Genomic DNA, 26,313 nt, shown 5'->3' with positions numbered 1-26,313 from the left:
GACCTCACGGAACCCCTTTACAGCAGAGGTGCATCATTGATTTTCTGACCTCGTTCGAGCACTGCTGTTTGGCAGCCCTAAGGTAGCTGGATCACCTTGACTGTAAATTTCCATCCAGCTGAACTGCTTGGTCATTGAGACTGGGCTACAAACTTTCTGGTTCTAAATGTTGTCTGACTTTAACTAACAACAGTTACCCACGTACAGGTTTTCACGCTCAGGATAAAATAGCGCTAGTAATCCACTAGAGAGGGAAAAGAATCTTCTTTCTAATCTGCTTTGTGTTGCCCACAAAAATAAAATTAAAAAGTAGTATTCAAGTACGGAAGCAGTATTCAAAGGCAGGTTTATCATATGTGAATAAATCCCATTGCCAAGGTACTGTACGACCAATCTTTCCATTTTCCGACTGGAAGAGCACAAAGGGAGTTCTAAACATATCACTACTCCAAAACTTGCAAAGAAAGCATCTAAACAACCATCGTCCCCATATTCCCTGTGTTCTCCTCTCAGCAGCAGAAAGCCATGACAGCATTTTCCCTTCCTCTCCTCCCCCAGATCACCAGAGACCTCCAAGACAGGACACCCAAACACCACATTCCTGAGAATGACTTCCATGGGTCAGCACTTTCTTGGAAACTCCCCCAGCCAGAAAATTCCCAGCTCTGCACAAACAGGCTGGGAAAAGGCAACACCGATTTCTCACTCCAATTCCACTGTGCAAGACCTTTTATTTTGGACCACAAGGTCCCATATCCCAATCCCATCCAGAGGAAAGGCAAACCACTGCAGCTACCGACTCTTCCAGCTGGGAAGGCAACCACAAACATTCCCATTCTCACAGCAGAAAAACACACTTACGGTGGCAAACTTAAATCTTTATCACTGGAAGGGAAATGATCTAAGAACACTTCTAGTTCTACACTTTATTTACCTGTCTACGCAGGCAATTACACAATCATTTCATCTCACTCACGAACACACATTATTATGAGCGTCTATTCCTTCAGCCCAACTCCTTCAGCAAGTAATTCCAGAAAACTCAATCTGACTAATATGGGAATTCACAATTATGCTGAAATATTAAAGAGGCTGGGCATACTACTTCATCTTGGATATTAAAATAAGAACACACACACACACACAGAGCAGCACCTGTGGCTGTCACTACTCACCAGAAAAAGCACTCATTTCGCGCAAATATACACAGAAGAATTTTGTGACTTCCACTTCAGGATTAATAATGAGGAATCCCAAAATCAAACTCCTGCCTCCTGTACAGCATGAGTATAGTCAACTTCTTATTTTAATCTTTATACATATTTTCCTCCCTTATTAGTAGTTTATGTACCTACACCAAGGAGGATCATATTCTTCCATGAATCAATATTTATAAAAATTAATTCTGGGCTATAAAAGATTCTTTTCCATAAAGCACCTTTGCATTTCTTAAATAACAATTCGTAGGAAAACACTAAAACCAACAAATCATTTGTTAGAGCTCTAAGTCACTAAATAGTCACCAAGTAAGCAGCACAGACCTTTGTCATGAAAGCACAACAAATGCTGAAGTCGGACCTGCTAGTATGGATCATTAATAATACTGCATATTCCAAAAACAGTCTAATTCGCCTCTTATGAAAGAATTGATCCAGGAGCCGTTATAGATATATAACTATAGAAGTTGAATGTGTGCAATAAATCTATAATCTAGTCTATTAGCAGTTGGGCTGATGGATTGCTAACAAAAACGTAACTGCAGAACCAGCCTAAACGAATAAATACACAGATATGTACATAAGTAACCATACTAATATATGGAAATAGTTTTCTTTTTTTAACGTCTACAGTATGACTCATAAATTATCTGACAAAAGCAGGAAAAGTACTAATGCAATAGTTCCCTATCCACTAGTTCCAGGCAAATATCCATTTCTTTTTCATACAGAAGACCCATAATTAACTTTGCTGTTCCATCACAGGGCTGCCACAACACCACAGACCTTATGCAAAGCGTGCTATCGATTTCAACCACAAACGGCCCAGACGTTGTCACTTTTGTGCCTGACAAAGATTAATTTTTAGTAATGAGAGAGAGAAAGTACAGAAGCACAAAGAGAGGAACAGACACGGCAGAAAGAGAAGACTGCCTTCATGACCCCCACGTCTCCAAAGGGAAGGGAGAAATGTATGTGAACGCATCTCCCAGCAAAGCAGGAAAAGCCCACACATTTGCACAAACACACATAAATACAGATAAAATACCCTAATAAGAAAACAAATAATGACCAACAGGCTGCAAAAATCAAATTTGTTTGCTATAAAAATGGTTAATGAAAGTTCAGACCGTACAAGAAAAACACTTTTCAGTTTAAGCAAAGCAGAGAAGCTCTTTGATGGCACGTAAGCTGAATCCCTACGCGTATCTGGGTTTTATACAAGTTCTTTATCGAACCGTGCGGACAACTGAAATCAAAGCAATACAAATGTTGGTTTGGTGATTATTTCCTTTCTGGAGAGGGATGTTGCAAGCAGTCTGTTTTCTGTCATAATCCAACTAAAAATGAAATCTTGAGTCCAAAAAGTTCTCTGGGAGCCAGGTGCTTTGTTCTGACAAAGATAACTGAATGAAAAGGTTGTCTACACGCTCCTGTAACTGTGCCTATTCAATCTTATAAGCATATGTACATATTACGTAGGTTTATCATTAAAAAAATACTCAAGCACATCGCCCTCCAAACAGGAAGGTGACATGCAAAGCTTTTCAACATATCCACAACGTATTAATGTGTGTGCACACGTTATGGAAGCCTGAATAAAACAAAAAGGGTTTATTTCTACTGTCAGTGAGAAACCTTTTTTAGATAATTCATGGTGACATGTCAAAAAAAGCAATTAATGCAAACCCACAGTAGTTTCTCAGTCACTAAGAGTAACTTTCAGCTGGAACAGTAATAAAAATACAGAGAAGAAAAAAAAAAAAAAACACCTTATGTATGTTTCAAAACTCACCCACATTTGGTGGTTTCCCATAATTTACAGGTAGTTCGGGAGGCCGCCCTCTGTGAAGAGCCGCAAATGCAGATCCTTTCCATAGCGTATGTCTGAAGTCTGTACCGGCAAGATGAACAGTGAGTTAGTGAAACAATTAGCCAAACTGGGTCCAACTGACCTATTCTTCTTAGATTCAAGAGCATCAAGCATCACTGCCAGCATCCCAAAATAAGATTTCTCTTTTAAAATAGTCTGTCAGAGACCTAACACTTAAAGAAGATTTCTACTCCGATTTCTAGTTCCTAAGCAATATGACTGTAAATGGTTTCAGCTTATTTTTGCTTCATTTTGGGGAGTAGGGAGTCTAAATTGATGGAAAGAAGAGAATGTAAAAAGTGGGTGCGCTTTGTATTGAGGCAGCACTGAATTTTCATGTGTTTTTAGTCTTTCTGCAATCCCAACACATACAGGACCTCTCATGAACTGTACATTTGAGAATACACACACACACACATTTGCTCTCTGAAAGTGGGAGAAGTGAGATATTTTTTTCGATAAATCTGTTTTCCTGCAATTGGTGGCAATATGCCCTCCTTTCAGATTCTCCTCTGCACCCCACCACCCCCCCAGAAAACATTGTTTTTAAAATGAAGACTATTTTCTTTAAAGACTCTCCAACTATCTGCTGCCAACTGGCCTCAGACAGCCTTCTCTCCAGAACAATAGTGATTTTTCTGGGACTGTTCAGAGCGCCTCAGAAATTAGACCTGGACTTCTTCCATTTCTGGCCATCTGGAAGGAGAGAAATGAGCTTCCACGGTGAATGAGGTCTGAAACAGAAGGATAGTGCCACAGATTGGTGGATCTGTGTATCACCCTTTAGATCTCTGAATATGAAGTGCATGAGCTTACGTGACTCAAAGAGACTCCAGAGAGCACCTCCTGATTCAAATCCAAACTGTACCACAGAGTATTACAATGATACATATTAAAAACAGCACTCGTACTTTCTAAAATAGATCAAAACAGCTATAAATACTAATGGTAAGTGGAAACTTCATACTGATAAACAACTAAAGGGGGGTTGTTACACGGAAATCCATGTACGTCAGCTTTGAAAAAGGTACGATGTTTCATATTAGTGAGTGTGCTTTACAAACCAAATGGCACAACGTCACAGCACCTTTTTCTGAAGGAAAAAAAAAAAAACCAAAACACACCATACATCTAGTAAAAATCTCTTTGCAACCACTTTATTGCACAGCTTAGGAAGCACTACATCTTTCAGTGATTCATCTAGCCTCTGGCCCCTAATTCGTCCAAGAAACTTCTGTTTCCCTGCACAAAAATGTTTATTTTCTCTTTACATTTTGTTGCTGTTTTCTTCTAAGGTGCAAACTGAATGCGACAGGAAGGAATGTTTCTCTGCAGGCCTCCCCCCCCAACCTGAAATTCTCCACCCAATTATTGAAAAGCAAAGGCAAAGTAAGACTCAGTCCCAAAACTACGCATAAGGAAACACCTTTGCAAACAGCACATCCCTCCAGGTGATATCCAGTGGATCAGCAGAATGCTACAGCCCTTGTTAGCATCAGTGTGACTCCACAGGATGCAGTAAATTAAGTGCTCAACTGCCACTGGAACAGGAAGGTCCTGCTCTCCCATCCCTCCTCCTCTCCCAGAATGATGCTCCTTCTGCCTATGTCACCTCCAGCACAGGAGCTAATTTAATTCACTACAACAGCAATAACAAATTTTGCAACATTTAAGCTCTCTGAATCAGCACATCACAGGATCAAATAAGTTCCGGCTCCAACAGGGAAGAAGTGGCAGGGGCATGGAGTGAGGAGGGAAGGGAGGAATCACTCTTTTCAATAGCAGATGGCTCTCAGATCTGTTTAGTTATAACACAAAACTCTGCTCTCAGGATCATTATCTCAAGCAGAGGAGTTTTTCAAAAGGAATAGGACTGGTGCTCTGCTCATGAAAGGAACGGGGGCTTTCATTCAAATTAACTTTAAGCAAGGACAAGCAGGAATTATCACTGAAGAATCAGTCTCACCTTCTCCCACCCTCTAAATGCTGCCCCAAATGCCATCCTGCCCTCCAAGCTCACACAGCCAGGGAATCGAATAATGGAACAAATCAGCCTGAAAAATAGCCCAGCAAAATATATGGACTGCTGGGTTACTTTTGCCACGGGCGTGTGTATATGTATATGGAAAAAAATAGCTATTTTTCAGATGGATCCAATCTCTTAAGCCAGTTTATCAACATTTACACAAACACCAGTCCAACGTGCTGGCGAAGGGAAGGCAGAGGAAGCAACAAGATGAGGCAACTGTAGGCAAGACATTTTCAACCCAAGAAACATGTATGTAACAGGGACAGCAATAACTGCATTTTAACAACACAGCAACAAGAAAGCTGACAAGCATAGGAGACAAACCAGGGTTCATGCAAACACACACAGATACCACAATATGAATCAAAACAAAAGGGGGGGTTGACCATTAAAATAAAATTCAGTCCCACATAAATTGATAATCTTACCTTTTGCTGCCCTTAATAGAGACTGGCGCCCGACACCTAGCAAAGTCTGCACACCTAGGACACTCTGTGGGATTTCCTTGTCTAAAAGGGGTCCGAGTCTCTCACAGATCCTAAGAAGATAATCCGGAGGGATGTGTGCATTGACAGCCACCTAAACATATAAATAACGCAGTTTGAAAATTGTTTTGTTCTTGCTTCCACTGGTATTTCTTTGTTTGGTTCATATTCAAGTGTTAAAGTTACTGAAAACAAGTCTAAAACCCCCCAAAATCCCCTCAAAATTAATTATACCAAAGATGCCTTTTAAAGTGACATGGAGTGTTGAAAAAGTCAGACCAGAAATTCCAGGTGGTAGTTGCTACAGTTGTAATTTAGGATATCCCTTTATAATAAACAAAAATCCCTGAAACTCAGAGGTCCCAGTGCTGTACTCTAATCAAACACATTGCCTGAGGACTTTTTTTAAGCCTTTTTTTACCCTTCGTTCATTCTTTTCACATTTCTTGTTTAGCTGAAACACCCTTGCCAGACACAAGCATTACTGGAAGAAGCACATACGCTAAAGCCTAAAAAACCTAAACATTATCCTGAAAGCAATATCCAGTCTCCAGTTTTTAGTTACCGGGAGTAGGTATCTTTATGATTCATATGTGTAGGCTCCTAATTTGTCATGTCAAGAAAACATTCTTTTTCCCCCTTTAGACAGAGATTGTTTTCTATGGAGACACAATAGTTTTTCCAACAGTCTGTTCAGATAGCAAATAAATTGTGCCTCGTTATCCAGAATGTCCTGCACTTGCCCGACTTCTACTATATTTACTAGCTGGCAGCAAAAACTCAACATCAGAGCTTATTTAGCTCCTCCAACACAAGAAATACAGCTACGTTAAAGATCAACAGTAACAGGCCACTTGGCTCTTAAGTACCTGTGATCGAGGATGGAAAAAACAGTTGTATTCAAAGCATATACAGCTTTTGTATCTGTTGCAATATTATGAAATTGCCATAAGCCAGTTTTTTGTTTTACCAAGCCACAAACTAATGCCAAATAATACTAAAGCTGACCCAAAAGGACCAGAAGAGTGATCACTGTAAAGCAATAATAGCAGGCATGTGCCCACGCACACCCCTCTGTCCTACAAGACCACTTCAAATGTGTCCAGTCACCAGCCAATGCCGGTGAGGTAGGACAATTCCCAGTGAGGTAGGACAAGTTTTTGTGCAGCTGCAGTGATCCAGAATGATTCCCCAGTTTGGCTAAAAGCATGACCAAGCTCCCCTCTGCATCAGCTCTGGTGCTCAGCCACCGCAGAGGGAGCCGTTCCAGCTCCCCTGGCCGGGAAGGCTCACCCGACAAAAGGAGGAGAAGGTTTTCTGCCAGGTTTAGCAAAGCTGATTGTGATTCAGAGACACATCAAAGCTGGCAGAAAGCATGGAACAGGACCACATCTTTCAACAGCAAAGCACCATCAGATAGACCCAGCCATCCTGCCTACCCAGAGCCTGGGGATATGCCCAGCTCCTGCCCGGGCACACTTGAAGGGAGCGGCATGCACTGGGAAGGAGGAAAAGGTAAGTACTTCACGCACAACTGCTGCCAAAACATTGTTCACCAAACTATGTCATCAAACAGATTATTACTACCTGTCATTGGGAAATGGTTCATTCCAGTTGGGCAACAGCAGTGGTGCTACGGGGCCCAGCGCAGTGAGTCATGTGTTGTGTAATGTAATCACCTGCAGCATCAACACCATCCCACAAATCACATTTTTAAACCCCCTCCCCAAAAAAGGAAAGGCTTTTCTAATGGTATATACTAATTATCATTTAACTAAACCCAACTAGAACTCTTCCAATCTGAGGACTGGAAGTCTCTTTAGTTTGGAAAAGAGAAGACTGAGGGGGGATCTGATCAACGCCTATAAATACTTAAAGGGTGGGTGTCAGGAGGATGGGGCCAGTCTTTTTTCAGTGGTGCCCAGTGACAGGACAAGAGGTGAACATAACAAGTTCCACCTAAACACGAGGAGGAACTTCTTCACTTTGAGGGTGGCAGAGCCCTGGCAGAGGCTGCCCAGAGAGGTGGTGGAGTCTCCATCTCTGGAGACATTCCAAACCCACCTGGACACGTTCCTGTGCAACCTGCTCTGGGTGGACCTGCTCTGGCAGGGGGTTGGACTGGATGATCTCCAGAGGTCCCTTCCAACCCCATAGCATTCTGTGATTGTGAATGGAAACTCTTACAGAAGAGAGAGAGAGGCTTCTCCACACACCCTTTCAGTCGCTGCATGTTAAGGACATGGCTCTGGCCTTCGGATGGAAAGAGAAGAATCGTACCTCTGCAGGAAAGATAAAACCTGATGACTGCATTAACACGGCCCCATTCCATGACTTTTCATACTCTGAGCATCAAGGAATCACCCCATGAATGCTCTCTGGCTCTCTCCAGCCATTCTAACTTTTTTGTTTCCCCCCCAAAAAAGGGCATGAATTGTCTTTCATTGCAAATTGCATGATATAACAGAAGACAAAATAAGATAAAGGGATTATCTGAACTTTTGTATTTACCCATCGCTCTTACTCCTTCCTCAAATATTATAAATGTGTTAATGCTACAAAATATTTTATTATCCTGCACCAGCCTCCCTTCAGAATGTAAGGGATCTGAAAGATCTGAAACAAAGGCAGTTCTAAAGAGACAGTCTGCAATTTAATAAAATCCAAATATAAAATTCCTTTTTACATCTCTGGTAATTAGTAACATGGTTCTCACTCAACAATTGCCAATTTGAGCCATTTATCAAGCTTCAGATTAAAAGATTTAAAAAGAAAAAGAGTAACCAATCCAGGAGCTGTGAAATTTTACATTTTACTTCTAGAGTTGGAAAAAAACCCAAGCCATACCATTCCCTCTGGAAATATAAAATTTCACAGAAAGCCCAAACCATTCTCCTGATGTAATGCAGCAAAACGCTTCCCTTTTCGCTCAGGAGCACACTGAGAAGTATCGCTGCTATTCTGTGTCTAGAGAGAGGTGCTGGATTAAGCCTGGCAGCAAACTTCCTACTGTGGAGATAGAGCACAAGTTCTTCAACAAGCAATACCTTCCCGTACCTAAATGGGCAACAGAAGAGATGGGAAGGGACTCTTGATCAGGGAGGGGAGCCATAGGATGAGGGAGAACGGTTTTAAGCTGAAAGAGGGGAGACTGAGATGAGATCTGGGGAAGAACTTCTTTCCTGTGAGAGTGGTGAGACCCTGGCCCAGGTTGCCCAGAGAAGCTGTGGCTGCCCCATCCCTGGAGGGGTTCAAGGCCAGGTTGGAGGGGGCTTGGAGCAACCTGGTCTGGTGGGAGGTGTCCCTGCCCAGGGCAGGGGGTGGCACTGGATGATCTTTAAGGTCCCTTCCAACCCAAACCATGATTCTATGACTCAGTGCGCCTACTCAGAAATGGAAAGGGACTTTGTTGCTTAAAGATCCGCAGATCAAGCCACAGTTTTATAAAGAACAGCAAAGGGAGTGGACATCAACACATGTGCTGACCAAAGATGAAAGCTGGACACACCAGACTCGTGGAGCACGTGGCCGTTCTCTGCTCATGGCTGGTGGGAATTTGCCCGGGACATCCAGGCGTTAAGCAGCTCAGGACACCAGACATCTGCTCAATCGCTGCCCAGACCAGGAAAGTTGGCAAATTCATCACGGAGCCAGAGTTAAATCGGCACCAGTGAGCTGCTGAGGTATCTAGATTTTAGTGCACGATCTTATTAGGTTGTAAACTTTTCTGAGCAGTATTTAATGTGGAGCATATTGTACAGACCAACCACGTATCAAAGTGACCACTCACTTTCTCAACACACCCTCCTCACCAGATTTGCCCCCTGCAATAAGAACCATGCCATCCATATGTACTCCAGAAGGAAGGCTGTAGGACACATCTTTCCCTGGACATTTTCATGTTTCTACAAGCCAGAACAGACAAAATAAATGGCCCTTAATCTGAATATTATCACTGTTGTTATTAGCAAACAGCCACATAGGCAGGCAGCAATAGCAGCAAATTCTCCTGGAGACTTTTTTCCATAATAACTTCCAGATAAAATGCTTAAACCACAGCCCAGAGCGAAACAAGCAATTCTATTTTCAGGTTCCCAAAAGAACTTGAAACAAAAATCCTCCCTTTCACCTCTGTGTGAGATAGCTGTAAATGGATTTTAAGTATCTTTCCAAAATATGAAGCTGCAAACATACAGCTGAGAAAAACAAAGTCTCCCGAATCAGAATTCCATTAAAAGAAGGAAGGAAAAAGGCAAAGCTTAGCGTCAGTTATAGCCATGCTTCTTAGTGTATGCTAGTCCAAACCCCATACAGCAAAATGAAATAACAGCAAGGATATTATCACCTCATCAAACATATTAGAATATATTTTTTAAATATTTTAGAAAACAATTAGAAAATTGGAAAAAATAGAGAGGAGTCATACAGGCCAAAAACATACTTAACCAGAGCTTTTAAAAGAGCGTGTTAAAATAATGCAGAAGAGCTGAAAACGTGCTAAGTGAGAGCAAGTTCTGCAACCTGGGATAAATTATAAAAAAGAAAAAGGTTCTGTTGCCTTAAGATGTGAAAGACCCTCAAAAGGTTAAAACGCGAGAGCACAAGAATGCCACAGTACCAGAGAAGAATTCGCTGACACAGTAACCACACAGGTCCTATGGATCTAAAAAACTTTCAAGAATTGGGTAAAGTGAATCTGTCCTTTTTGAAAAATTTACGTAAACAACCATGGGTGAATGTAAGAGAGTAAGGACTGCTTGAACCAGTATGCAAATAAGCTGCTACAGTGATAAGCAGCTGCAAGCAAAGAACTATTAGTGAAGTCACGCCAGGGCTAGGAGAAAGTCATACCCCTAAACCTGTCTATGCTTCAGATGTTGGAAGAATTACCATGGATTCTCAAAACTACTGAGCAAAGGGTCCTCACCAGAGGGTTAAGAAGACAGGCAAGAAGCTTGCTGATCACTGAACCAACCAACGAAAATCCCCTGGTACGACTGCTGACAATTTCTCCTCCAAGGAAGGTTTCAATAAAGAGGAAACAAACACACAAACAAAGACTCTTTGTGATTACTACTTCTAACAAGATGTCTGTCTTCCCAGGGATCGGAACCAGACAGCTCTGAAACATCTCTTTTGGGAAGCACAGTGAAACATGGCTTCAAAACACGGAATAGATTTGACGCAAGAGCTACATAATGGAAGCAACGCAGGCAGCAACGTGGACCTTCGAAGGCTCCTTCAGACCCAGTCCCCTGGGCAGGTGGTTGTGCATCAGCAGCAGATTTCTAACCTCCAGGCAGCCATACGGCACTTCTCTCATTTGCCAAAATAACAATCAATTAAGAATCAATTGACAATTGTATCAAAAAGCAGCAGAGGAGACCAAGAGGACCAAGGCAGCTGAGCAAGCAGGAAATTACTCAAGACCTCAAATATGGAATCTGAGCAAAAGGAAGCTGAGACACTGCACTTGCACAAGGTGTCAACAGTGTGCAAATACAAATGAATTTGAAAAGCCATTATCCACTCGGTTTCCGCAGAGAAAATGGGTTGGAACTACCATACTACCGGAGGACATTTTCCTGAGGTGAAAAAACCGTAACATCTCTTCTCAGCTAATGCTGGGATTGGCAATATCTATAAATAACAGCACCTCAGACTCGTAGCTAGTTTTAAATCAATGCAGATGGACAAGGCAGAAACTCAAAGCCAAATCCCATAAGCTGTTCCATACCAGCACAGCCGTTCACGGATGCAAATTCTCCACTTGAATACCCTGTCCAACAACAGCCGATTTTCTGTTTTTTCCTGAAATTATACCTATCTTCAGCACAAAGACCAAAATGGGCTGAGCCAGAAGAGACAGCCCATCAAAAAGTTCTCGAAAAACCAGACCAGACCCAGTCATCTTTATCAGGAATAAACAAAGATAATTTCAAACAGCAGTCCACTGGCGACTGTTGTGATAATTTGAGTCGGTTCAAGCTTGACACGGCTGTACAAGAGCTGACTCCACACTGAACTGCTACAGTTAAATTAAAATAGGTGTACTAATTGCGTGCAAGTTTGACATACCTCAGGCCTTCACAAGGAGAGCGAGGACCCTCCCCCGTACAAACATGTTTCCTGTCTCAAGCCCACCAGCAGTCAATAACAAAGTAAAAACCGCTTTGGAGTACACCTGGACCACTACCTAGACAGGCAGCCACATGTTGCACATAAAAAGTACTCCAACATAGAAATAAGCAGAAAAACAAAGGGAACACAAATACACAAAGCTAGTATTCTCTGTCTGGTTTTGCTCGCTAGGTACGATTCTTATTAGCGTGCATTACATTACTCTTCTGCCTTGTGATACCTGGCATTTAAAGACCAAGTTCAAATAAATAAGAAGAAATCTCAACAGAGAGTTTTCAGATCTTGACTAAAAGCTCGAGTGAAGTGGGAGTAAACATTCCCTAGATAAAAGTCAGCTAGTAGGCGATTTGGTTGTTACATCTTTTATCGTTTCCAAAAGCCCTAAGAGCAATAATGACATACTCAATGGCGAGAGTGTCGGTGTTTGTTCTGAAAAATACCAACACTAACCTGAACAGTCAAACTGAGAATGGAAAACAAAGCTGAAACATCAGCAATTAGAACAAGAAATACTTTGTCAGATTTTCCAAAGCAAAATATCGGGCAAACAAACAAACAAACCAAAAAAACCAGACCTCTCTGGGTTTGTAAACTCTCATTGGGTTGGATTATCTCAGGCCTGTCTGACCAGTGCAGTCACAACACTGAGTACAGATTGTAACTGAATTTGGTTTTCTGTCTGTAAGTGTTCAAAAAGAAGAAATGGGTAGAAAAAGCATTATCTCCAATTGCTAGCATCTATAATTTATTTTTGGTTCATTATGTGACTGAGATAATTAAAATGAAGGGCAGAGTTATCTATGTTCTTCACAATCCTGGCTAAACATTACATTCAGACATCTAGCTAGCCCTGAAGTCGAGGAGTTCAGGTTAATATACAATCATATGCAACCCAAGGTTCAAATTCCAAATACATCAGACCCTAAGCAACGCGAGGAAAAAGGCCTTTCTTCAACATCCTCAACAGTGATAGCTTCAGTCTGAGAATCAGTAGAGACAAGCTCAGTTCATCCTACCTAGTATCGACCTGTCTCGCTGTAATGATTCATTTATAGTCCTGTTCCTTATTGTAAATCATGTTGAACAGCTAAAAAATATTACATAGAAAGGCAATCTAAAAGGATTGGTTATGGTCAATGAGTTCAAGACAGAAGAAAAAAAATCTTATACTTAATTTTGATAATTCTATACAGTGAGACACAATTTCCCATTAATTCGAAGCCTCACACTACAACAGTTTCCTGTTTCTGAAATATTAAAGAACAGGACATGGCTTCAACAATACCATGTAATACACAAAAAGAAGGTTTTAAGGCTTTTTTACTCATGGCCCATAGAATGAAAGGAAAAACTGTATATGTTAACATAACCGATTAAGCAAAACCAGTATGTCTGAAATCAGACTTCATGCTGCCACTGTTAACATTCCTCTCGGGTACCGGGTGCAGTCACAAGCTGAACCTGAAACAGCCTATAGTTAGATTTCAGGTTCTCTAGGAAGGCTGTACAGCTTTAAAATTTATTGAATGCAGTACTTACTCCGTGTCTGCTCACTCAATATACAGTCCCGGAATTATCCACAAGAGGTATGATGAAGCACAACGTTCATCTTAAAATCTTAATACCCTTTGGAAAGGGAAAGCCAGCAGGTACAAACGTCTCATTTTGACGCAAAGAGCTCTCCCATCTGCACCTGAGCTTCTACAATATTGCTAAAGTGGAAAACTAACTCTTAAGCAAGCTACAAGGCAGTTTGAGCAACAGTCATGTCAAAATCCCACATCACCGTTGCACTGTGCGAGATGGGAAAGGCAAGGACATACTTTCAGTTCCTTCCAGGTGAGGAGACAGTGACAATCGCACGTAATGCAGTACCATCAGTATTATAAAAGCTATTAGTAAGTTTACAGCGTTCCAACTGCAAAGCGCCAAATCAGCGCCCTACATTATCACCCGGAGCTCCTAGAGATGAAAACAAGGCCATTTGCACCCTTTGGAAACAAACGGAAATGACTTTTCGGTTCCGAGGCTTTCAGGCAGAGGCCGGGAGGGTGAGGGGACAGCGGCCACCCCCTGGGGGCGAGGGGACAGCGGCCACCCCCTGGGGGCGAGGGGACAGCGGCCCCCCCCTGGGGGCGAGGGGACAGCGGCCCCCCCCTGGCACCCGGCCCCTTGGCTGCGCAGAGGGAAGCTGACCTTTCTCAATGACAGATATTCACCCGGTTTACACCTCGCAAAAGCAGCCGCTCCGTATATTTCGCAGGCCTTTAACAGTTTCAACGCTACGTTTTCCTAAAAATATATATTTGGGGTTTGGGTTTGGGGTTTTTTTGGTTTTTTTTTTTTTTAATTTTAAAGCAGGCCCAGCCGCCCCGGCGAGGAGCAGGGTTTCAAGCACAGGCTGCTGCCGCCGCAGGCCAGGAATCCCTGAACCAGACCAGCAGCTCTGCCTGGCGACGGGCCCGCCGGCACGTCGACATCTAATCCCCCCGCTCCGCTCGGCCTGCCCCGGCCGCCGCGCTGCCCGCCGCCCCCCGGGGCCGGGAGGTGACAGGAGCCCGCTCCCGGCGGCCTCCTCCAGCCCCACGGCTACCCGCGGACCGCTGTGTTGTTGGCCTCCCCCGGCCCCCTCAGCCCCGCGGCCCTGTCAGCCCCGCCGGCCGCGGGGGGGGGGGGGGGGAGAGGGACAGAGGCGGGGGGGAACCGGCACCCCGTGCCCCCCGCCCGTTCCTCCGCGGCGCCGCAGCCAATCAGCTGCCGCCTTCCATCGCCTGCCGCCGCTCTCCGGGTTGTAAGACGCGGCGCCATTGGCCGGGCTGGGCCCCGGTGCGTGCCCTCAGATAACCCTCCCGGCCCCACAATAGCGCGTCCCCGTCAGTCAGCACCAAGCAGCCCCCGCCGCCGCCCCGTTATGTGTGTCCCCCGGCCCGGCCCGGCCTCCCCTTCCTCCCTTCCGCACCCCCCCTGCGCGGCCCGGCGGCAGCCGCGGCCTCAGCGGGACGCAGCCCGCAGCCCCGTGAGGGAGGACGGGCGGGGGGGGAACGGGGAGCGGCGGCGGCGGGGGGGAACTCGTCGGGGAAGTCGGGAGTGAAACTTGGCTCACCAGGTCCTCGAAGCTCCGGCGGTGCTCCTTGCCCTGCCAGTCCAGGCGCCGGGGAATCAGCTGCGGGAGGGAGGGACGGGGAGGGAAGCGGCCGTCAGTCCCCGGCCGGCCGAGGGGAGCCCCCGCCGGTGCCAGCCCGCCCCGGGGAGGAGCCCCTCCGCCGCTGCCCCCGGCCCCGGGGCACCCGCGCCTCCCGCAGGGTCTCCCGGAGCCCCGGGAGGAGATGGGCTGGGTTAGACGGGGCAGGGCAACCCCCGACCCCCCACCCCCACCCAGGGCTTCCCCCGTCCCGCCGGGGCAGGCGCCTCACCTGGTGCTCCTCCAGCTCCTCCACCAGCACCTGGGGAGAGACGGACACACGGACAGACACACAAAGAACGTGAGTCCCGACGCCCGCAGCGCAGCGGCTCCCCGGCCCGCCGCCCCTCCTGCCCCGGCCCCGGCCCGTCCCCGCCCGCCCCGGCCCGGCCGCAGCCCCCGGCTCCCCGCTCACCTGGGCGGATTTCTTGCAGGGTCCGGACTGCAGGAACCGGGCGATCAGGTAGTAGAGCTCTGCGGAGGGGCGAGGGGAGAAGGGGACAGGGTTACAACGGGGTCAGAGGGGCGGCCGGCGGGGCGGAGGGCAACCCCCGCCGCCAGCGATACCCACCGGCTTCCAGCTGGGTCGGGGCGGCCGCCGCCGCCATCCTCCTCAGGAGGCCCGAGGGGGAGGGGAGGTGGCGGATGGCGCCCCGGGGAGACGCCGCTCCTACTGCGGCCGAGCCCCCATGGAGGAGCCCCGCTAGCCCGTGCGCGGCGCTGGCCCCGGTCCGGCTGCCGCCGGGGCTCAGGGCATCTCCGCTCGCCCCATGGCTATCCCGGCCCGCGAGCCGCCGCCGAGCGGGGTGCAGCGCGCGCCACCGGCCGCACGGGGGCGGTGCGCGGCCGGGCGCGAGGGGGGAAGCGGCGGCGGGAGGGGAAGGGAGCGGAAGCGCCTGGCCGGAAGGGAGGGGCAGTGACGCAGCGAGGGCGGTGCCGACGCTTCAGGCGACACTTCCGGCCGGCGGCTCGGTGAGGCGAGAGAGGTGGTGGCGGCGGCGGCTGGGCCGCGCCCGGGCCTTGCGCCATCTCGGCCGTGACGGGACGGGGAGGGCCCGCCTGCCGGCCCGCAGTACGTTACCCTGCCGGGTAATGGCCAGGAAATGGAGACCCGGAAAATAAATGTGGGGTTTTTTTGAGAAAAACCCAAAACCAAAAAAAACCCCAAAACCGGAGGGATTGGGGAATCCTTAGCTTCCTGTCGGGTGGGGAGGGCAGCGACAAGTCGGGGAGGCCACGCGTGTTTCGCGGAGGGGGGCACACACAGGTGGGGAGGTGGAGGCGGAGAGCTGAGGGGAGGCTCCCCTCAGGAAAGGCCTGGCTGTGGGAAAAGGTCTGAGGAGGCACCATTGGGGTCAAGAACAGGCTGGACGGGGCTTTGACCAACCTGGTCTGGTGGGAGGTGTCCCTGCCCAGGGAAGGGGGTTGGAACTGGATGATCTTTAAGGTCCTTTCCAACTCTAACCATTTTATGATTCTAGGAGCGGAGCAGCTTTGTGGTGGGGTGTGGCCAGTACAGAAAAATACATTTCTTTGGCTGTGTTGCCATACAGCGAGACCTGGACAGGCTGGAGAGTTGGGCAGAGAGGAACCTGATGTCCTTCAATAAAGGCAAGTGTAGGGTGCTGCTGCACCTGGGGAGGAATAACCCCCTGCACCAGGACAGGTTGGGGGCTGACCTGCTGGAGAGCAGCTCTGAGGAGAAAGACCTAGGAGTCCTGGTGGACAACAGGATGACCATGAGCCGACAATGTGCCCTTGTGGCCAAGAAGGCCAATGGCATCCTGGGGTGCATCAGGAAGAGTGTGACCAGCAGGGGGAGGGAGGTCATCCTGCCCCTCTGCTCTGCCCTGAGGAGGCCCCATCTGGAGCACTGTGTGCAGTTCTGGGCTCCCCAGTTCAAGAAGGACAGGGAACTGCTGAAGAGGGTACAGCAGAGGGCTACAAAGATGATGAGGGGCCTGGAGCATCTCTCTGATGAGGAAAGGCTGAGGGACTTGGGTCTTTTTAGTCTGGAGAAGAGAAGACTGAGGCGGGATCTGATCAACACCTATAAATACTTAAAGAGTGGGTGTCAAGAGGATGGGGCCAGTCTTTTTTCAGTGCTGCCCCCGGCCCCAGTGACAGGACAAGAGGAAATGGGCACAAACTTGAATGTAAGAAGTTCCACCTAACATGAGGAGGAACTTCTTCACCTTGAGGGTGGCATTGCCCTGGAAGAGGCTGCCCAGAGAGGTGGTGGAGTCTCCATCTCTGTAGACATTTGAAACCCCGCCTGGAGACGTTCCTGTGCAACCTGCTCTGGGTGGACCTGTTTTGGCGGGGGGGGGTTGGACTAGATGATCTCCAGAGGTCCCTTCCAACCCCATGTAATTCTGTGTTCATGAAAATGTTTAATCCACTGTCGACGTGGACAAAGGTGCTCAAGGCAAAGTGTTGGAGTATGGATAACCTCATGTTTGGCAGCTTGAGAAGCGCCTGGGTGTTTATAGAGAAGCCAATGTTTATCTGGCATGAAGTGGGCTGTTTCCAGCCTGTCCTGGCCTCAGCACGTACAGTTGGCAACACACCCCAAGGGGCATGGTCCTGCCAAGGTTACAGAATGGAGGGCATTGGGTGGCCTGAGGAGCCAAATGAAGATTGTTTGCTCTCAGTGTCCAGGAAATTAAAATATGATTGATGCGGCACCTGTTCTCTTCAAAGGGAAAAGGGTTCAATATCAATCACTGTTTCTTAAGGGAAACAAATATTTAATTTTGTCAAAGCTCCAGAAATTTATGTTGCTTCAGCAATAAGTTGCTGAGACGTATTAAGTGTTCTTAATACACTACAGTGTTCTGTAGCGTAAAATTGTGTTTTGCCTCCATAAATACCTGGGCTTTGGTAGAACTCCCCGAGCCTTGGCAGCGTAACAATCATTGTCGTAACTGGAAAACAAAAGACAACTCATCTTCATGCTTTGGGTACCAGGAGCTGAATCATAGTAAATCGATGCCTGTGAAACATTAAGAAAAAATGCATTTTTAGCATATATTTATAGCATCTGCTCATGACTAGGCTTTCTGTGAAGTGCTCTTTCAGAGTTCTTCCTGCTGTTAACTGTCAGGATGCAGTCCTTCCTGCTGGCAGCCTGTGCTTAGGATGCTTCAGGGTACGCGACCAAGTGCCAGTAGCTCTCTGGAGAAGGATTTGGGTGCTTGACATTCAGCTTAATTCACCTCTATTTGCCTTAATGCAGCTGTGGAAGTTGTTTGTTTTGTGCCAGGAGCTCGGATTAACTGGATGATGCCTAGACCTCTTTTCGTCCTCATCCTCTAAAGTTCTCAAGCTGCTAATGAGAGTTTAAATGTATAAAAAGACAATCGCTCACCGTGGTAGCTCTTGGAATCTTTTTTAAGGCAGGTTCATCGACCAGCTCATGGCTAGCAGAGATGCGAGGTGCCACCCCAGCTGCAACCCTCAGTTCTAATGGCTTTTCAATAGTAACAACTCTCCCACCTTTCCAGGATTACACCGGAGCTTCTGAAGTTTCACAGGCGCTTCCTGTGAGAGAGAGAGAGAGTGTAAAACTGCAATCCTCAAAATAAATTACCAGCTAGGAAGAGAGCATGCTGGTATTCACTATCTTTAGAGGAAATCTTTCTCCCACCTGTCTTCAGCACTGAGAACTGCAAGCTCATCTTTTTATGCGTGCCGGGAATGCAAAGAGGAAAAAAAACATGGATGGTGTTTTATCATATGCCCTGAAACTACATAGCGGTGTTTCTGAGCTAAATATAATTTGGTATCAAGAGAAAACAGCACCGTAAATATTGTATAGTACCACATCTTGGTGCATCCTGGTGCTGACAGTTACTTATTTCTCTATGAATATAGCGTGTTTCCTTGGCACTTTTTGGTCAGTGTCTTACTGAACCCCTAGTAACCTACTAGGATTCCTACTGAACCGAGTAGTTTGCTTTTATTTGAGCTTGGAGGAGCAAGCAACAAGCGAACCTGCAGCACCACAGCATGCTGGATTATTCTTTTAGGGCCTATCTGGAGCCGATGGGAATTTCTACGGTAACTAAAACGGGCTCTCAAATTGAAATCCTGGGATAGAAAACCCTCCCAGAATAAGCTCATCTCTCCCTCGCTCGTTTCCTTCCCACACCACCCAGGCTGGAAGCCTCACCACGTGCTGTTTGCCCAAGCACTTATAAATACGCAACCTCTCAGCTCCGCACTTTCTTGATTTTCCAGTAGAAATATTCCAAAACTGCCTGAACTAATCTTGCTATGGCAGGGCTTTTTATACTATGAAGATTTTCATAAATCTTCCTTGATCCAATTCAATCCTTTTTTTCCCTTGTCTTACCCAACATACATGTGAGGAAAGATAATCACTCTCTTCCATTTTACAGCACTTCTGTTTATTCTTTCCATGTCTTCCAGACCTGTTACAGTTCCTCCTGAATTCCTCTGAAGTTTTTCCAGTTCCAAGTTTTTACTGAAATGCAGAATCCAAACAGATCATAGTGCTATACGGGGGAGGTCTAATCAGTCTTACCTTCAAAGATTTTTGCGTATACCTCATGAATACTATGATACTGTTTTTAAATTCAAGCATGGCTTGTGTTCTCTTCATCATCTCAGGTCTTTTTGATTTCTCCATCCTGTGTTTTTAGGCTAAAAATTTCTAAATAAATAGTGTCTCTTGCACTGGGCTCTACTGAGTCACAGAGAAGAGAAGGGTAGGCCCTTTCACTTGTATTCTAATTCTGTCCTCTCAACACGCTTCAGTCACCCCAGTTCGATGTCATCTTCTCAAAAATATGCTCTGTCCCATCATACGAGTCATCACTGGAAGATCTGAGTAGCACCAGGGCGAGCGTTGGTTCCTTTGGAGCTCACTTGATGCAGACTGCCCTTCTGATAATGAACTATTGATAACAGGTCTGTGGAAAATTTTCTATCAGCCTCTCCATCCACCTTCTGTTAGCTCTCTAGTTGCACCTTCATCGTCGCTGGGGTGGATCCACGCATCGAGAAGAAAGGAGGGCGTTAGTAACCACCCGAGTGTTTGTTCTGTGTGTGTTGCCCAGCGCAGGTATGCAGGGTACAGCGCCCTGCCTTTGGGTCGAGCACAAACAGAGCATTACTCATGCCCCAAGCAGCCGTTGTGTAACTCTTCCCTTGGCCGGGCTCCCTCGGCGCCATCGTGGCTGTTTTACTGCTCCGCGGTGACTCCCAAGCCTCTTCCCGTGCCGCTGGCACCCTCAGCTTCCTATCCTTAACATTTTCCCAATTGCTTTATTATTCCCAAAGGCTGCTCTAAGGACCGTGATCGATACCTCTTCCCACTTCTCCCAGGTTTTCCCCTTAAGGACTCATGCCTCTGGTGAGTATTGCCCGTCCTACAGCGTAGCTTCCGTTCCCCGGGAGCTCCGTGTCCCCAGGATGCTGCAGCCACACGTAGATCTTGCAGCTCCATGACTCATCTCTTTCTGGATCCTCTGCGTCCAAGAAGCGGCGTGCTGGGGGATGATAGTAAATCTCCCTAGTGAAAGCCAGATTTTATGGTTGTGCTTATTCATCTTTCTCCAAAGCAGAACTCTATTATGCAAATGCCAACAGCAGCAGTGGCACCGAGGAGCGAAGAAGAACGCACTAAGTGCCGTGGTAATCTTCGCTAATGAACAACAGAGGCATTCACAGGCAGAAATGATTTAAGGAGGAAAGAAGTTTCTTTCCATGCTGCTCTTTAAAAAAAGAAAGAAATTAGAAATGAAAGCCTTTACAGGATTTCAGGAGTAGAAACCTGTAGATAAATGCATGATAACGCACCGTCCCACAGAGGGGAACCGATCCCATTCTGCCGTGGCCAAAGTTGTCAGACCTTGCAGGGTTACCTGCCACCTCCACCCCGCAGGGTGCAGATTATCAGGAACCCATCCGAGCTGTAGAAAGCCCGAGAGGGTGGATAACAAGTGCTGAACGAGTATCTCGGAGAACATCACTCTGAAACAGGTCTTGCTCAGGTTCTAGGGGTGGGTCACGGGCGAGGCTGATGTGTGAGATTTTCATTTCATGCATGTATATGCATTTTTCATACCTCCGTAGGCTCACTTAATTCTGCCTTTCTACCTTCTTACTGATATCTCTTGTTACTGGTAAGTCCCTGGTTCCCCAGCACAGCACCTCTGTGTGTGTGTGTTAGTGTTACTCCAAGCAAAAACCCATGTGGAATAAAAGCCCTCGGAAAAATTCCCTCATTTTTCTGCCATTGTACCATTAACTCACCCAAACCACTTATAACAAGTAAATGTGATTCATCTGATCCTCTTTATCTCTCTGAAAAGCCCTTGTTCTGACAACTCTTGCCTTTAATGTTCAAATACCCATCACTTCCATTTGGTATCGTAGAAATAATAACAATAAGCTATTTTGGGGGTTTTTGCCTCTTTCTGATGTACCCAGGGCAATTTTCTTACCTTGGTCACTGCCAGCCTGTTCCTCCTCCGCAAAATGGTCTGTCACATCCTGTCACTGTCATTGAGAGTAAATACAAGTCAGCAGAGTTTACCCCTCTTTAATTTGACTACAAAATTAAATTAACTTCCCCATAGTCAGCTTGTGACACCAGGGAAGTGGGTCTCTCTCGTATTTTATGTATCATTATGCTGTCCTGATAAGTCAAATTCTGATTTCTGCTTTAACATGGTGTGAAAACACGATTGTGGTTCTTCACAGATAGAAATGTACAGCTGCAAAGCAAAAAAAAGTAAGTTTAGAGCGGAATCGTGTGGGAGTGCTGGGTTGTACCTGGCTTGAACCTTTCCTTTTCAGAAAATGCAGGTGAGAATCTGTCCGTCTGAATCCATTTGGATTTAAGCACTGGAGCAAGTTAAGCATTTTCAGCTCTTCCTTTGAGTATCTCCCACGCATATTTCTATGTACATCCTGCTCTTCTCAAGCCTTTCGTTTGCAGCTAAATGGTAAACAAGGATGGTAATTGTAGCAGAAATTAGATCCAAGGTTTTAACTGATACAAAAATAAGTGCTATTTAGAAGGAACTTAGGAATTAGTGCCTTGTACTATGCAGTTGTAAGCAAATATTCGTATTGAAAAGTCAAGGTTTACTTTAAGATGATCTCTAAATGCAGCAACCTCAAAATTGAATTTTGGTATCATAGCTTATTTATTCTAAATAAATTAAAAAAAAAACAGGTGCAAAATGATTAGCAATAATTGCAGTCATGGGTTTTGCTTCAGTGCAGAGGTTCTGCGTGCAAATCACCATCCTTAGAAATCTCCAATTTCCACTCCTTCATACGGTTTTCTCCCTTGATAAGAGCTGTTAGATAATAATTAAAGAGCTGATAGATATTATACAAGATCTGCTCTAGGGGTTTTTTTTTGCTATTTTTAAAAAATTAATATTTAATTTCCCTGCTGCATCATACCAGTCTTTCCTCTAGATGGTGCCCGATACCCAAGAGCTGGGTGTAACACTATCCCATATGAAAGGCGATTGAGAAATACTCTGGATGCCACTCGCCTTTGTTTCTAAATTCTATTTTAAAATAATACATCTAAGTCGATAGATTCCTTCTTCTGCATGATGTAAATATGGTGTTTCATCCTCTTGAGAATGTTAAAATCCATTGCTAGAGACTGAAATGCCACCTGCTGGGAACGGTGTCATCTATTCCTCCGAGGATCGATCCATATCTCATATTTCTGATGGCAGCCATTAGCTGTTGGTCAGCTCGACGGTATGTACGTCGCTGCTGCCGGGGGGCGGAACTTCTTATTTGCCTGGTTTTCAAATAAATTCGTTCTCTCTGATTGTTATGTAAACATTTATCTGTGTCTCTGCTTTACACAGAAATGCGAAATTTCAAATACGGATGAAATGCGCATGAAAATGGGCAACAGGGAGGGATCTGTGGACCTGTATGTTCATAGCTCTGGGAGCAGGAGGACCAGGTAAATAACGTCAATATTCCAGGATATATTCAGCATCACTGAATTTCAACATCATACCTGAAAGTGCTTGTAACCCCGCAAGTTTTATAAGCAGGAAAATTACTATTAGTTGTAAGTGACAAGGTAGGGTTGTTTGTTGTTGTTGTTGTTATTACAATTGGGGTCGGCTACATCCCTGTCTAAGGGCTTGATTCTGACCCTGTGTCCCCAGGAACCCCCCCAGTTGGGGTCGAGTCCCCATCCCCAGCCTTTCCCAGTCACCAAACACAGCCCTTCTCCCACGATGGTCACAGCTGCTGCTGGGCTGGGGGGGTCACGGTGCACAAAGGGGCTCTCACCCCAGAGATACCACCTCATATTTCCTGCTGGGGCTCATTCAGCAACTTCAAATCTTGCTAAATTTTTTTTTTTAAATAATCCTTTGTGATTGGGGGGCAGGGGAGGGGTTTAGGGCCCCATCCTGCATTTTTGACTTCTCCTGGAAGCCGTGCAGCCTGGGCACACAGTGTCCAGCTGGGAATTCATCCCCTCTCTCCCCTCATAGCTGGACACGGAAATTTTACTGCAACCCTCTCAGCTAATTATATCAGGGAATATATCAGGGAACGATGGCCCTGTGTATCCCCTACCCTTTCTCTGTTAAGTTGTGAGAACTTCTATATGTTTTAATTCTGTTGGTCAGTTTTACAAAAATATTAGCTTTTTTTTTTGTGAAGGAGCACACGGTGTTTGCAGGAGTTTTCAAAAGTACTGCTTTTTTGAAATAAAAAGAAATTTAAAACCGGTTTGAGGTATTTTTTATATTTATTGATATCCGTAACATGTAGACATTGTAAATGAGCTCATTAATACTTTTTAAATACAGTTTTATAAAAAGTAGAAATTAAATATGAATTACTGCATGAGGTGATGGAGAGGAGAAAACTGTCTTGTATAAGTTTGCCCACACTCGTGTGAGTTTAAAACGGACTTTCTAAGTCACTAATGAAACTAATGCTCCGGTTTGACAATGAGAACGGAACGGGGCCTGCGAATCACGCAGTAGGTGACAAAGGTGTCAAAACCAAAACCAAATCAAGGAGCAGCCACCCCCCTTTATGTTCTTTATGTGCCTTTGTCATAGTCTTTTTCAGGCATGGCTTCCAAATAAGAAAGCCCTACTCTACGTAACCTCACAAAGCGCTTTTTGCAGACCGCTACTCCCTCTTTCTCCACCTTTTCTGGGAAGAGAAGGGCTGGAACACGTGGGCACACCACGGGCTCGGGCAGTGTTGTAACAACGCTTGTTTTTATTTGTTCTCTGCGTCCTCCCTAATAATTCCTTACGGTCTGTTTGCCTTCCCACTGCCTCTGAGCGCTCTGCGGAAATGTCAGCGCAGCGATGCCAAGATCTCCTCAGCCAGCGATAGTAGGTCAGAGCCCGTTCCGGCGTGTTCGTAGTGATTTGCATGATTTCGCATCCACCAAAGTTCAGATTCATTTCTCATTCTAGCCCTTAAATCTCGGCCTGATTTAGACAAGGGGTTTCAAACCAGGATTAGTCTGACAGTTTGATCTATGAGCACGTTTCTGGAACTCTCAAAATGCTGTCCCATCCAGGAATTTTGTTCCTGTTCCTTGTATTTATTCAGCTTAAAGCCTCTTCAGCTTGAGATGACTTCTCCTTCTTATTCCTCATAAAGAAACCTCCATAAATTCCTCTGTAGTAAACAGCCACATATTTCATTTAGTTCTCGTACTTCCATCCTTTAGTGGACGTAGACATTCTCCTGTAGCCTTCCAGCTTCTTATCTTTGGGAAAAGTCTTTCCTCTGATATCCCTAGGAGTTCTGTTTTCAGAATCTCCCTTTTTATAATTTTTTTTTTTTGGCCTTTACTTATTAGTGCTTGAGATCAAGCTAGAATAAGTTTTTTCCATCATCTTCGTTTGGAGATGACTTACATTCTTGGAAGGTCCCTTAAAGCTTTTCTTGATAGAAGGACTAATTCAATTTAATCTCTGGTGAAGTGTTTTTCAACACCTGCAAGTATTTGCCCTTTTGGCTGTCCCTTTTGTTTCTTTTACACCACCAAAAGAGCTTTTCTTTAGAGTTTGTGAAGTCCCTGAGCTCTGTGTGGCTGGGTGCAAGGCTCGTATTTGATGGAAAATAATAGGCAGGGCCAGTAGACGTGGGGTGAGGCTGTGAAGGCAAATGGTGGCCCTAAAGACAGAGAATCCTGTCATCGGTCTTTATTTTCCCAAGGTGTTTCATTCTTATGGCTGGATTATGAGATAAGCGTGGAAGGCAATGGCACAGACTGTGAAGGTGAAAAAAAGCATCTCCTGTTTCTTCACGTTCTCCGTTAAGACTGAAGGATCCTGCCATTTTCCTGCTGAGGATCCTCTTCTCTCCGTGTGTTTTCTGATGTCTCCCTGGACCCCTTTCTCTCTCCTGTTTCTGTGACAGTCTAGTAGATCTCAGTCTCTTTAGTTACTTATTTTCTTCCTTTCTTTGCTCCTTTCTCCTTTTTGGGTGACTTAGTTTGCCACAGGTAACATCATTCAGACCTTGACCTTTCTTCCAAGCCCTTCTTCCCATCTCAACATTGGTGCTGCTGCCGGTCGACCGTACCAGCCCCCCGTGCCCTGGTATTTGGGCTCTTTGTCTTTGCTGTGTCTCTTTCCGAGATGCTTCGAGAATGGCCGAGGAACATTCCCGTGGGAGATACAGTGCATCCTTAAATGGGGCATCCAAAAATCCCAGCGAGAGCGACTCTAACCTCTTGGCACAAGTTTTTATTCACTGAACGCATCAGGTTTGGGCAAATACCAGAGAAATCCTGGAAGCTGAGCACCGGCAGAGGAATTCAAGGAGAACAGAGGCTCGTGAGAGGATTCGCTACTCCTTCAGAGTCTTGTGTTGTCTTTCTTACGGGCATGTGGAAAAACAACCCGTGCTGCAGCACTCCCTCCGTGTCAGGAGAAGAAAGCAACAGGAGAAAAACAAACTTTTGCTGGAACTTTTTTTCCTTCCTTTCCTTTTACTTTTATCCCTCCCACCCCGAGGGCAAACGGCGTGAGCCGTGGTCGCATCTGGGGAGCGAGGAGGACCCATCCTGCTGCATCAGCACCGTCCCAGGGGGACGCAGGCGTCCCCAGGCTGGGGACTTTGCTTTGTTCCCCGCAGCCCCACCCGTCTCCTCAGCTAAAACTGAGATTTTTCCATCAACTGCAAGCGTCTCCTGCTCGTGGTTTAATATTAATTTTGGCAATTTGCACCCAAACTCCGAGCTACCTTGTCCAGGAATCGGGAGGGCAGCCCCGAGGTCCTGCTGCACCTCGGGGGAGAGAGCTTGTTTGGTGTGACAATGTGGATTTAATGAACAGGCTGCCCCGGGAACCATTTCCCTCGGATAGCTGCAAAATAAATGATGG

General features: G+C 46.0%; 1 protein-coding gene across 1 annotated transcript in view; it reads right to left on the bottom strand.

Annotated features, from left to right (window-relative positions):
• The window catches only part of BRWD3 (bromodomain and WD repeat domain containing 3), a 57,016-nt gene extending 41,267 nt beyond the window's left edge, over window positions 1-15,749 (bottom strand). Inside the window, exons 1-6 of the mRNA XM_074148001.1 lie at window positions 15,498-15,749; window positions 15,342-15,400; window positions 15,159-15,188; window positions 14,849-14,908; window positions 5,548-5,698; window positions 3,013-3,111 (exon numbers count right to left, since the gene is read on the bottom strand). Of these exons, the coding sequence (XP_074004102.1) occupies window positions 3,013-3,111; window positions 5,548-5,698; window positions 14,849-14,908; window positions 15,159-15,188; window positions 15,342-15,400; window positions 15,498-15,534 (436 nt within the window). The 5' untranslated portion in view covers window positions 15,535-15,749. The remainder of the gene's footprint in view (window positions 1-3,012; window positions 3,112-5,547; window positions 5,699-14,848; window positions 14,909-15,158; window positions 15,189-15,341; window positions 15,401-15,497) is intronic.
• Between the last annotated feature and the right edge of the window lie 10,564 nt (window positions 15,750-26,313).

This window comes from Numenius arquata, chromosome 5, assembly GCF_964106895.1.
Source record: "Numenius arquata chromosome 5, bNumArq3.hap1.1, whole genome shotgun sequence".
NCBI lineage: Eukaryota > Metazoa > Chordata > Aves > Charadriiformes > Scolopacidae > Numenius > Numenius arquata.
The sequence above is the reverse complement of the archived record's forward strand: the minus strand, read 5'-3'. Positions and strand labels throughout refer to the sequence as shown.